General features: G+C 31.2%; 1 protein-coding gene across 1 annotated transcript; it reads left to right on the top strand.

Annotated features, from left to right (window-relative positions):
• Positions 1-6,746: 6,746 nt before the first annotated feature.
• LOC137834853 (protein IQ-DOMAIN 11-like) lies at positions 6,747-11,099 on the top strand. Its single transcript, XM_068643074.1, has 5 exons — positions 6,747-8,593; positions 8,670-9,026; positions 9,524-9,742; positions 9,924-10,055; positions 10,362-11,099. The coding sequence occupies exons 1-5, from the start codon at positions 8,522-8,524 to the stop codon at positions 10,932-10,934; spliced, it is 1,353 nt and encodes a 450-aa protein (XP_068499175.1). The 5' UTR covers positions 6,747-8,521; the 3' UTR covers positions 10,935-11,099.
• The last annotated feature ends 3,124 nt before the right edge of the window (positions 11,100-14,223 follow it).

Here is a 14,223-nt window from a genome sequence, read left to right on the forward strand (position 1 = left end):
CTATCTATATATTAGGTCAATTATGGCTTAATAATATTTTTTTTATTATAATAGATAATATCAATTTTGTGTATAGCAACAATATATATTACTAATCGTTTGGTTTATTTTAATATTTTAAAAGGATCAAAATTTCAAAAGCAACAACAATGTTTGTGATTGAAGGAAAAATGTGTATATCAAAATTTACGTTCTAAAATACATTAACTATGTAGCCCAGACACTCACATTAACTATGTAGTCCAAACACTGACACTAATACTGATACGACACAGACACATGCACATATATATGTATAATCTCTAAAATGTAGGATATGGGGACATAAATCTATATATTATATAATTATGAATTATATAAATTGATAATAAATGTTTATGTGTACATGTATGTTCCAAATTATTATTTTTTTTGAAGCAGAAAAATGTTTTTCAGTATTGGTTCAAAAAGATTTACTTTTTATTTTTATAATTATAATAAAAATTTATACAATAAGTTTGAGTTTTTAGAAAATTAATGTATTTTTCCTTTCTAAAATTGTGTTAGAATCGTACTAGAATTGTCATAAATCCAATAAATATTTTTTGAATTGGACACTTCATGGATACGTTGTCTTACAAGTGTCATATGAGTGTTTGTGTCCAATACGAGTATCCAACACCGACACGCCATTTAAGAGAAGTGTCTGAGTTTTATAGTATCTTAAACATACTTTGTATGTATGTTTTGATCAGTTGTATACTAAAGAATTTACGTTAGGGCATAAAAAAACTTAGTTTTTTTTTTTCTCTTCATCTCTATGTAACTCTTGTATATGTCGTTAAAGTGTTCACATATTTTTAGCGTTTTTAAATTATTGCTGTTTTAAAATGTAATTAAATCAATAAAACAAAGAAATTCAATAAATTAAATAACAGAGGAAAATCAGATTGAATATTCTAGTTTAATAAATCTCTTATATAGAATTGAAAATGGTATGAAAAAGCAGTGCAGGTGGCATATTTATTGAACCAAACACTCCACTGGCTACTGCCAGTTTGGATTACAGCAGCAGTAGTCGTGGATTGGGTTTTTTATTGGTATGAAATAAATGATACATTCATTCTATGAAAAAATAGTGTAGAAAAAAAAAAAGGTACCAGTAGTGTTTTTAAGTTCATAAAAAAAAATGTTGTTATGATCTCAAATCCCATTAGGGGTCAATGAATCTATATTCAAATTGAAATCTTAATTATTATGTTATGTATGATTATCAAGCATTATAATATGCATCTCAAATTTTTTGAAATAGTATCATTAAAATCAATTATTATATTTGAATTATTATTTACTTTAAATCTTATAATTTTTTTTAAAAATATTTTAGAAAAAAAAAAAATATATTTAAATTATCTTTAATATCGACTTCTAAATATATAATTTAAGACTATTGAGCGTTTTGAATAAATGTGTATTGTGTTACATATGGGATTTTCTTTTATTGAGTTCAAATATTGTTGACCTCCATTGAAGGGTTGATAAATGCTTTATATACCTATATTTAGAGCATTTATTTGCAAGTCTCTTACTTGAAATTTCGTTTTAATTTGAGGTAATCCAACCATTAAATAAGAGTATATTTAATATTTTATCTACTTAAACATATTACTAGAAATTTCAAATTTTTTTAGTAGAAAAAAAAGGAATAGTTAAGAAATAAGTAAAAAGGCCTTTGAAAGAAGAAGCTAAGCTCATTATGGAAGCAGATTTAGAGTTTAAAAGTCAAACTTAACATTCTCGATTGGAATTTTAAGTCTGAACGTGAGAATTCTAAACCTGAATGTGAATTTTTTTAGGTTAGTGTGAGAGGTCTAATGTAGCTTCAATGAATAATTTTTAAAGTGACTTGCATACCCATTGAGAAGGTTTCATGCATTTGGAGGTTTAAACCTTAGTTTTGGAGTAAAAGAAGCTGTTCACACAATGAGTGAATAACTAGAAGGCTTGCCTTGTGCTTCCATGACTCTTTAATCTAGCTTCTTCATTTTTATAAGTGGTTGACTTCCATGACTCTTTAATTTAGCTTCTTCATTTTTATAAGTGGTTGACTATGTGTGACTTGTGGTTGTATGATTTTGATAAAATCCTGCACTAAGATATCTGAACTACTAGTAACCAAGATATCATCAACATAAATAAGAATAAACAAAGTTTTAGAAGAAGTAAACCATGTAAACAAAGAGATATCACTCTTAGTGTGAAGGAAGCCCATTTGGAGAAGAGTGGTGGAGAGTTTCTGGAACCATGATCGTGGAGCCTATATGGCCTTGTTGAAACAAAAAACTTGAGATGAGTCACTGGAAGAAAATCTTGGAAGTTGTTGCATATAAACAGGAGAATCCAACTCGCCATGAAGAAAAAAATATTGATATATATTTGATGAATGGGCCATCGGGAAGACATGGCAATTGTAAGAACAACACGAATAATAGTTTTTTTTTATGAGAAGGTTGAAGGTGTCAACAAAATCATGTCCTTTACGTTGGTGGAAACCTTTGGCAACAAGACGAACTTTGTAACATTGAAGAGAACCATCCACATTGAACTTTCGTTTGAAGACCCATTTGCATCCAACAAGATTAGCATTAGAAGGCATCAAAGTTAGCGTCCAAGTGTTGTTTTGTAAGAGAGCATCATACTTAGTTTGCATGGCATGAAACCAAAGAGGATTAGCCACAACTTGTTTGTAAGTAGAGGGTTTAAGAAAAGCATTAGAAAGAGAAGTAGTAAAAACTTTAGGTTTGTAAATACCAGCTTTGACACGAGTGAGCAAGGGATGAATGTTATTATCTGGCACAAGAGGAGGAGAAACAGTGGAGGTGAGAGTCGTGAAGTGGTGGTAGCAACACAGGTAGATTCATGTGAAAAAGAAAAACACTAAGAGGTGTAGTAGAAGAGACAGAGGTATTAGTGGAAGTATCATTGGGAATAAAAGGATTGTTTGGCATAGAAAAAGGAAAGAGATACTCATTGAACAAAACATTGTGTGATATAACAATCTTACCACTAGGTTGGAGACAAATATAACATTTCCTCTTGTCATCATAACCAAGAAGCAAACATAAAATTGAATGAAAGTCAAACTTGTGTTGGTTATAGGGGCGTAACAATGGGTAACATGCACACCCCAAAAATTTTAGAAAATTATAGTTAGGTTTAATGGAAAACAATTTTTCATAAGGACATAGATTATTTAAAACAGGAGTGCGTAATATGTTAATGATGTAAACAATAGAAGTAAAAGCCTCAACCCAAAACGCGTGAGGAAGAGAAGAAGCAGCAAGAAAAGCGAGTCCGGTTCCAACAACATGGCGATGTTTCCTTTCAATGGAACCATTTTGTTGGTGTGTGTGTGGACAAGTGAGACGATGAGCAATGCCAAAATTACGTAATCTTTTAGTTAAAGATAGAAATTCTTTGACGTTGTCACTTTGAAGACTTTTGATAGTGAAACTAATTTATTTTTCAACAAGGAGTTTAAAATGTAAAAACACAGTAGTGATCTCAGATTTGGACATGAGAAGATATAACCAAGTAAACCTGGAAAACACATCAAGAAAATCAATACAGTATAAAGAACCATTGGTGGAAGGAGTATACGAGGGACCCCATATATCAACAAAAATCAATTGCAAAGGTGTAGTGTAGAGAGTGAGAGAAGATGAAAAAGGTAATTGATGAGATTTAGCCTTAGCACAAGAATCACAGAAATCAACATTATTATTATATGAAATATTTTGTAAGCACATAACATGATGAAAAATTCTAGTGAAACATGTCTAAGGCATTTGTGCCAAATATCATAATTGTTCACAACATTATTAGAAGAAGCAGTACTAATAGAGGGTTGCAAAGCTTGTTGTAAATGTGGAAAAACATAAAGATCATCATAAATTTTTCCTTGGAGAATTATCTCTTTTGTATCTTGATTTTTAACAAAGCAATGATCAACAAAGAACTCAAAGAAGACTCCATTATCACGTGCAAACTGAGATGCACTTAAAAGATTATGCAATTTAAAGGAATGAGATGAATGAGTAGTAGAAAGAAAAGTAGAACTAAAATCACGAATGCTCATACCTGAACCATTGCCAAGTTGTACATAATCATTACCAGTGTAAGCATTTTTGTTGGAGAAAACAGAGCAGTCATGAGTTATGTGATGGGTTGCACCAGTGTCAGAATACCACAAGGGATCTTGGATATTGGAAGGTGTTCCCAAGATGGAAGGTTCAAAATTGATCAAGGTTAGATGAGGAAGGAAAGAATATAGTATTGAACAAGGCTTTGATGTCTCCAAATCTCTATGGATTGCTTGAAGACTGGGTGTAGCTTGTGTGTGTGTGTTATGAGTAGTTTAAATTGTAAATCCACTCTTAGTTAGGATTCAAAGTTGGTTTAAATCAAATCCTTTAGAAAAAGAGTGTTTTGCAAAGAAGTGGAAAAATAATCAGTTGTTTTATCTTTTCAATCGGTAGTTTGACACTTCGTGGTTTTTGAAATAAGTTTTTGAAAAAGCTTGAAATTGGTTGACTTGCTGTCAAACCAATTCAATTGGTTGTTTTGACAATTCAACTGATTGTTTTTTTTGAAAACTCTCAACAAAATTTGTTAAGTTTGGTAAATCTATTTTAATTGATTCAAAACTGTTTTTACTCCTTCATTAAATGCTTTTAACTGCCTTTTGGAGTTTAAATAGGTTGTTTAACTCTCTTGGTAGTAAGAACATGAGATTAATCTTTTGAAAACAATTTTCTCCAAGATTTACATCAAACTTTGATTGAACTTGCTAAGAGTGGAATAAGACTACTGTGTAATCTTTTGTGATTGAATCTGTATCAGGTGTGATCATTCCTTATTCTCTCTTGATCTGTATTTTTGTAAAGATTTGTGTTTCACTAAGTCAAGGTTGTTCTGATCTGTGGTGTGTTGTATTGCCAAAGGAAGTGAGTTTTTTTTAGGGGTTTAAGATCACTTCTTTGGTGTGTGTGTGTGGTTGTAATATGTGGTTAATTACATAATGGAATACCCAGTGGTCTCTAGGGATTGGATGTAGCTCTTGGTGTAAGAGTGAACCAATATAAATCTGTTTGTGTGATTCTCTCTTTCCCTAATCTCAATTATATTTGTTTTAAGTTATTTTTATAAACTGCTGATAAAAACAATCAGTTGAATCGCAAAAACATCCAGTTGATTTTCTAGAAATAAACTAAAACAGTTTTGTAACTTGAGCATTTTCATTCCTTTGTCTTTGATTCTTCATTGGCTTTCTCCATACCTTCAAAGTTTGTGAAGAACGTTTAAAAACAATTCACCCCTCTTGTTTTAGGCCTACAATTCTAACATATAGTATTAACAGAGACATATAGAGGCGATTTATTATCATAACGAGTCCAACAAGTGAGAGATGTATGGCCAAATTTAAAACAAAGTTGACACTGAACACGGGCAAAAGACGTAGAAGAAGATGAGTTAGTCCAAGAAGTGTGTGGGTTGCGAAAAGATTATTGGCGTTGTTTGTTGTTATATGATCTGAAAGATCCATGACCACCACGAAAAGAAGAGTTGGAAGATGGCGAAGAAGACTAGTGGGTAGAGGAAACATTAGTTTGTATGAAGGGACGTTCAAGAGACCTGTGTTTCTCGAATCTTTCTTCTTGGACTAAAAGCAAAGCTTCAATATCCTCAATGTTATAAGGATCAAGATGGGAGGTGATAAATGTGATAAAAACATCGTACTCTTCTAGAAGACCATCCAATATAGTGTCAATGTGATCTTCAGAGGAAACTGGAAAACCAGTGGCAGCAAGGGAATCCACCACTTTCTTTATGGCAAGATGATAGACAGATATCGAATGTTCATGTTTAGGAGTTTTCAGCTGGAGCTTGAATTTTAGCGCAAGTGTGTGAAGCATAATAAACCTTCAACTTTTCCTAGATAAGATGAGCAAAACATAATACAACTATATGTGTTAACATAGATGGAGACATGGACGCAAGAAGCTAAGCAACAAGCAAATTGTCTTGTTGCTTGTGCAAAAGAAAAACATAATACACATCCTAAATTTTATGATTACTTTGAGTAATTATCACTACTCTAAGCTATTATTAACTGCCCAGATTTCATGGGCATGGTACTACACTAAATAATATGTGAAGAGAAATATTAGTGTTGTATGTTGGGATAAGTTGTTTGGAGAAAGAATAAAAGAAAAACAGTAGAGACAAGCTTACGTTGTCATAATTATTGATGGGTGGTTTAACCTCATAGTTGTCTCTTGAGGATAATTCAATTGAATAGGATAAAAAGTGGTACAATAATAAATAGTCCCAGTTTTGGTCCAAGTTTGTTTCCCCTAAAACGTTCATTGTATCATTGAGGGTAGGCCCTGATTCACCAAGCTAACCAAACCTTGATTCAGTACTCTATTAATAACCAAACAAACATCTTTTTCATTCAAAGGATTCAATCCTGAGAAGTCATTTTAAAGTAAACCATTGCGTGACACACTCTGTGCTTTTGGTTTTCAAATAGCCGACCAGAACCCTCACTTCCCGAAATCTTTATCAAAAGATGAGATTTCAGAGAATGTATTATCACATTTCCTCTCTTTCCCTCCTTTTACAGCTGTCTTTCTTCTCTTCCTCACATTCTTTAACTCTTCAAACACCAATCTTAAACACCCACCATTCAAGTCCAAATTTTTACTTCAATTATGTCACCATGCTATGTTTTAAGAACACGTTTCTCAACCCTCTTGTCATAGTATAATAATCTTAGAGTTAAAGACTTCTTTCACTTTGTTCCTTACTTATTATATATTAGTGTGTATATAATGGTTCATCAGATATCTCTGCACCCATCTGACTGCTACCTACCTTTGCAGGATGAGTTGTTGTGAGCATCTTTATTCACTTAGTTTCCAAGTTCATACATAATAGAGATTTGACTTTTGGGGCAGTGCCATATGAAATCAAAGCTGGTTCATGGAAATGCCATACTATTGGGTCTATGTTTCAACTGACAGATAGTAGTTGCTATCCTTGTAGACCACCCTGAACCATACTTCACCAATTTGACAATCCTAGTATTATAATGAAGGGTTGCTGCCTCTTGCTGTTTGCCATTTCTTTTACATTATGCAGGACTTTTTTTAATTAACATTATTTCTTATTAGAAAATGTTTGACTGGAAAAAACAGATGCATTGTTATTTTAAATTAAAGTTAGACATGTTTTTGGTTTCTGATGAATTTTACTCTTGGTCTTTAATAACTATTTTTAACTTTTACACACTTTCAAAACTGTAGCCATGGTTTTTGTTTGTTTGTCATAAACAAATATATGAAGTATTTACCAACCATAGTAATGAATATTTTTTATCAAAAGAACTTGATCAATTACATGCAATAAAGTTTGTTTTCTTAATTTTTTTGTTTCTAAATTGAATTCCACTACAATGTTGTAGAAATTGTGTACATTGCAGCAGTTGAGTGGTGTATAATTTGGTGATTTCACTATTTTTCAATGAACAGGCATATGAACATGTGCCAGTTGGAAAATTTGGAGGAGGCCCACAAGGCTGAGAGCAACTGCTCATTATTATTTAATCACTGGCTTTCTTAATGAAAGCAAAGTGGGTCTGTTTCTTTGCTGTGGAACACTTCCTCTTGAGGGTCCACAATTTGAACAGAGAAAGCTCATCATGCATGAGAAAGAAGAAAAACGGGAAATGATTGCAGTTGCACCCACATAAAAATCATATCCACTTCACAAAAGTTCCAACCTTGTGATTTCTAACTATTGGGGAAAAATAATATATAAAAATCTTGTTATCCGTGCCCATTGTGAAATCTATCCAAAGTTCCTCATTCTTGGGTATCTGATACTATAATAAAGAATGTTTGGTGATTTCAAAGGTATTCCATCTGATTTTAGTGACTACACTGCACTTTTTTCAAGCTCCTAGTTCTCTTAAACGGTGATTCTTGACCTTTTTAAAGAGTTTATTTTTGTTTTATAGCACTTTTTCAAAGAGTTTTCATAAGATGGGTAAGTATGACAGTGGATGTTGGATCACACTATATCTGCATCACATTCATATTTTTTTTTAACTATGCTGAATTGTGTGCATTAGTGTTAAAATTACTCTGAAAGTAAAGTTTTTATTAATGTGCATGTTTTGGTCTTTGTAACAACTATTTTGCCCCTATGAGAAGCCATTCTATTCTATGACAAAGTCTGCAGATGGTTCCTTCTTTTTGGGACAAGTGTAATGTTTAGGTTTCAACAAGTCCATTTCTTAAATCAGTTTAGTGTCTACTCACAAGCCAATTTGTACGTTTCATCCATCTACTTGTTCAACCTGAGTTGGGGCCACTAGATAGACAAAAAACCAAGATATATGCTGTATAAGAGAGGTTTCTTTTGAGCATTTCTCTCAGATCAAGGAAACGGGAGTTGTTCCATGTGATATTGTTAAATGGCTAAGAAAGGTTGGTTTAGCATGATTAAGAAGATCTTTTTATGGGGGGCACAGTCCTCACCAACGAAGGTAAATTTTCTGCTCATTTGACTGATAATTCTCTTTAAGCAAGATTGTGCTGCTCATGAGACAAACCTGTTTTCAGAAGGAAAAAAGAAGGGTGTGGATATTTGGGAGGGTTAAGACCAAGAGATTGCCTTCAATTACAGCTCCACCACTCTCTAAAGAAACGAGACTAAGTGAAGCTGAAGAAGAACACAACAAGCATGCTTTAACAGTGGCCATTGCTTCAGCTGCTGCTGCTGAAGCTGCCATTACTGCTGCTCAGGTTGCTGTCGAGGTTGTCAGGCTCCAATCAGCTCATCAACAACTTAATGAAAAACAAGAACAGCTTCAACCTATCAGAACTAGGCATGATGCTCCTCATTCCACACACCACTGCCAGAGGAAGATGGAAGAATCTTCAGCCATCAAAATTCAAACAGCATTTAGAGGTTACCTAGTGAGTTTCTAATCTCTCTCATTTACATTTATGAAGCTTAAATCCTTTTTCCACCTTGTTCACTTTTCTTAGCTAAGTGGTCTTTTATCGGTTTCAGTTAAATTTGAGAAACCAAATACAAATAAGGGTACACAAATATGTTCAGAACTAAAACTTGGTTATGAAGTTAGTAAATACTTATTCATTAGAAGTCTTCAACGAACTAGTGATTTCCTAAATTAGAATAAGGTACCTTGGGAACAGAAACTACTTTTTTATGTAACATAATTCACAAATTTGACCAATTAGTGATTACCCAAATCGAGAATAAGGTAACTTCTGAACAGAAAATAGAGTAAAATTTTTGTGATCATATTTACCAAGTTAACACCAAAGAGAGGAAAAGAAATCTGAAAGAATTAGGGAAAAGTAACATAAGTTACGGTAGATGAAAATAAGTAACTGAAGTCATATTAGTAGATTCTTACACACAATTCACTAACTGGTGAGAGTTGCAGTCAAGGAAAGCTTTGAGAGCATTGAAGGGAATAGTGAAGCTTCAAGCTATCATTCGTGGAAGAGCTGTGAGACGCCAAGCTTTGTGCACTCTGAAGTGCTTGGAGTCCATAGTAAGTATCCAGTCACATGTCTTTGCAAGGAGACTCCAAATGGTTGAAGGAAAATGGGAATGTGGTGAACATGAAGATACAGAAGGTTCAAGAGACAAGATAATAAGGGTATAGGGATAACATGTTCTTGTTGTTCATTAGTTATGTTCTCATCACATCAAAAAAGTAAATTTTCGCTGCCAATGTAATAATCTGCATGTTATTGTGGATGGAAGCTTACAAGCATATTTTTCTCACTTGTTATCCCTTGCACGGTTTAAATTTGAAACATGGCTTTCATATTTGTCAGATGGACTCAAACAGTGAGAGAAGGTGGGATGACAGCATGTTGTTGAAGGAAGAGGTAGATGCCTCTTGCATGAGCAAGAAAGAAGCAGTTGTTAAGAGAGAAAGAGTAAAAGAATACTCATTTAACCACAGAGTAAGCTATTAAACCAGTTTTTCTTTAGTTTGGGAAAGCATGATCTATCTTCATATTCTATTTTTGTAATAACTGAAAGGTATGTTTTCATTTTGTTCTATTTCCAACAATTTCCTTAAGAAATAGTGTAGTTAAGATCTTGTTATTTTCGCTGTTTTCTGTACAAATCCTTCAAAGTGGGGGAAAAAAAAGAGAACAATGTGATATTCTTCTAGTTATTTGTGGAAAGAAGAAAGGAAAACAGAAAACATTTCTCAAACCAAATAGGCCTTATTGTTCTTATTCTAACTAAGAAAACACTTTCAGAAGTCAGCTGAATCAGAAAGAGATAAGATAAATGGAAGATGGAGGTACTGGATGGAGCAGTGGGTAGACACACAACTTTCCAAGAGTAAAGAACTTGAAGATTTAGACTCAGTTTTCAGCTCACATCACTCTAGAACTGGGAAGGAAAGTGGAAAGAGACAACTAAAGCTAAGAAATACTCAGATACAAAATCAGGTTGAAGGATTAGATTCTCCAGCACTTTCTTCAAGGAACACATTTCCCCACAGGAGCCAGACTTCAGAGGCAGAAAATCACTCATTCCCAAGCTCACCTGCAATTCCTACATATATGGCTGCAACAAAATCAACACAAGCAAAAGCAAGATCAACAAGCTCCCCAAGAGCAAGGACAGGAGGGAATTTTGACATGAACTCTGATAGCTATTCACCATGCAAGAAAAAGTTACCACTTGTGACTTCTCTTAATCAGCAAAGATCTCCTAGCTTAAAGGGCATTCCTAGACCTCTGAAATTAAGTCAGACATTGAGGGATCTCAGCATTAACTCAGATTGTTCAGTGCCAATTAGAGATCAAGAAAGTTGCTTCAAATGATAGATACTGCTTGTGTTACCATTGTTCCTCGTACCATGGGGAGCTTGAAGAGAGAAAATTGTTTGCCATATTATATATGTAAGTAGAAATTAATTCTTTTTTTGGTTGAGAGTTGGACTTGAATGTGACAGAAAGTTGTTAATTTTTTCAGTGAGTAGTTGATCACTTGTGTGCTCTAAAGTCAAAACTCAATCTTATCAAATGCTTCTAATGACCATATCCAATTCTTTAAAAAATGATCAAGAATTTTTGAAAAAAATATGAAAGAGTTATGACATTTTTAGTTTGACTGGTTGCTGTGCTGAAAAACGTAAAAACTATGCTCATTTAGGCTTTGTTTGGATTATGGAGTGGAAATGAGGGAGTGGATTTAAGATGATTTGAAGAGAAAGTGTAAAGAAAGTTAGGATGTTTGGATTAAGGTAAATATAGTGAAAAGTGTAGAGAAAATTTATAAAAGTTTGTGAGTGATGTGATGGGTGTGATTGAAATTGTACTTTTTTTAATTGATAAAAATGTAACTTTACACATTTGTCCTTACATTTAAAAATTGATACAAAATTAATTCGATTGATTATTTGTGAATTATAATTGTTTTTAAATTAAAATTATTTATTCGGAAATATTGGAGTGCATGGCACGAGCATAGGCAGCTATGGCATATAGGTTAGGTGAACGGATGGGTAATATGGTAAAATGAAAAGGTTTCTCTCCAAATCTTCTCATCTCATTAGGGAAGCCTTTTTTCCTTTCTTCGCTTTTCTTCTCCCCCTAATCCCCGCTAACTACCAGATACAAACATCAGATTTATTTCCTTTTCAATCCGGGTGAACAGTAATCACCCGAAGACAAACACAGCCTTACTTGCATTTGGTTTTAATTGAAATGTAAAAATGTTCTGTATGATTTCAAATTAATTTTTTTAAAAAGTGCTCACCAGATTTGTGATCCTTGAATTCTTGCAATCTGAAGAAAAAACTGATAACCATAAAAATGTGCCATGAGCTTGAATCACTATTATTATGTTCTATGTAAGCCCATAAGCAAGAATGATGGAGAAAAGAGTTTCCAAACTTTAAGTTATGATTTTTTATCAGACAAATAGACAAATGTACTATCTATGTTCTTGTGGTTTGTTCAAGGTTCGGAGTACCTTAAGATTACGCTATGAAATAGAATCACTAGTTCTGTGTTATGAGAATTCAAAAGCAACCATGATAGAAAAAGAAGTTTTCAAAACTCATGTTACGGTTTTTATAAGAAATACGGTTTCTGACCAACAATTTCATAAAACAAATGACATGAATTTAACCCTAAACCCTAAAATTTCTTAGAAATACCTAATTTAGAAACCTATTATTCTAACCCACCACACTAGATGTCGAAAAAAAATTGAAATATGTAACTTGAGATGTCATAGAATTTAAAAAATTAAGAGAAAAAACAAATTATCTAAAAAAAGCTTGTGAAAGCATCTTAAGAAGAAAACCCTTCTTCAAATATTGTTCAAAAAGTTTTCCATTAGAATCTTACATTATTCTTAAAAATATATTTTTGCCAAAATGAAAGTGGTAAATTCAAATTGATTCTTTATATATGAAACTAAAGAGAAAACTAACTTATATTTTTTAGAAACAAAGTTAATCAATTATTTATTATTAGTGATAATTCATTATTTTGTTTATATCTTTCTAAAAATTGAGGCATTAATATCTTCTTCTTTAGTTCAAAAATTATTTTTAAAAGAGTTAATTTTTTTTCAAAAGCTTATGTAGATAGATAACTAGGATGTCTATGCTAATAATGCATGACTCACATATACTTATACATTAAAGAATAATACTTACACTATTAAAATAAAATCATTAAATATTTTTTTTAAATAATTAGTTATTATATTAATTAATTTGGATATTATTTTATAAATTAAAAAAATTATTAATATCTAAATTAATTTTTATTGTTGATAAATAATTTTTAAATTATTATTTAAATTTTATCTTAAACCTTTTATTAAGTGATTAAAAATAGATTTTTTGGTTTTTGTTTTAGATATGAAACACGTGTTTAATGTCAGAGTGTCCTAAACCTGCCGACATAGTATGCAAGGTTGGTGAGATGCAGTCAACCTAGTCATCTTCTTTACATAGATTGTTTCTAGTTAATGACACTTTCAAAAATTACAATAAATAAATTATTTCACTAAATTTTACAATTTTATTTTATATTTTATATAAAAACAAATAAATAATTATAATTAATGTATTATAATTAAAATTTAGAATAAAATTGAGTTTTTAGCACAAATTATGTTTTAAATTTATCAAAAGTAGTTTATCAAGAAAATCATGAAATAAAAACCAATTTTTAGAAAAAAAAAATTAGTTGCTATAGTGACTAAATTAGAGACTATTTTAGATATTAAAAAGAATTTGGTTTTTAAAGTAGTTTATATTATTGTTAAATATTTTTAAAATTGGTATCTAGCTACCAATTATTTAGATTCTAAATTTGATAGCAAAAACCTTGGTTGATAATTAAATACCAATTTAAAAATCATTTAACAATAATAAAAACTAATTTAGAAACCAAATTATTTTAGTCTCTAAAATAGTCTCTAATTTAGTGACTATAGTAAAAAAATATTTTTAGTTTCTAAAATTTGGTTTCTATTTCATGATTTTCTTGTAGTAGTGTACTATTTTAAAAACAATACTACGATTCAACTTTAACCAAATATATTAAATAAGAAAAAAAATTGTAAAAGTACTTTCACTATGTATAACAAAAGCTCTTAAAAGTGATCTTGTTTAAGTATGATGGTTAAAATCACTTTCTTTCAATTTAGTTATTTGAGTTTATATTTTATGCTATTTCAGTATATTTTTTATGGAATTAATTAATTAAAAATATTTTAAATATATATTGCTTTAAATTTATTGAGAAGTTAACCATCTTAAATAAATACCCATTTAAACAATAGCGTAAAATCATTTAGATTTTTAATGTATAATTAAATTCAATAATAGTTCATATAATGATATTTAACTACAATTAACATATTTTAAAATTATATTCTTCTTTTGATATTTAGAAAAAAAAAGACCGTATTGAATAAACGCAACATTTAGCAACAAAATTGAATAAATACGTGTATTAACGGTTAATTAAATATCTCATATTTCTAATTCAGTGTTGCTAACATAAAGTTATTTTTTATACGTTTCACATTTAAAAAAAAATTAGAGAGAATGCATTTTGAAGACAGGTTTAAACTATTTTTTTAAAC

The sequence above is a fragment of the Phaseolus vulgaris genome, chromosome 5, assembly GCF_000499845.2.
Source record: "Phaseolus vulgaris cultivar G19833 chromosome 5, P. vulgaris v2.0, whole genome shotgun sequence".
Classification (NCBI taxonomy): domain Eukaryota; kingdom Viridiplantae; phylum Streptophyta; class Magnoliopsida; order Fabales; family Fabaceae; genus Phaseolus; species Phaseolus vulgaris.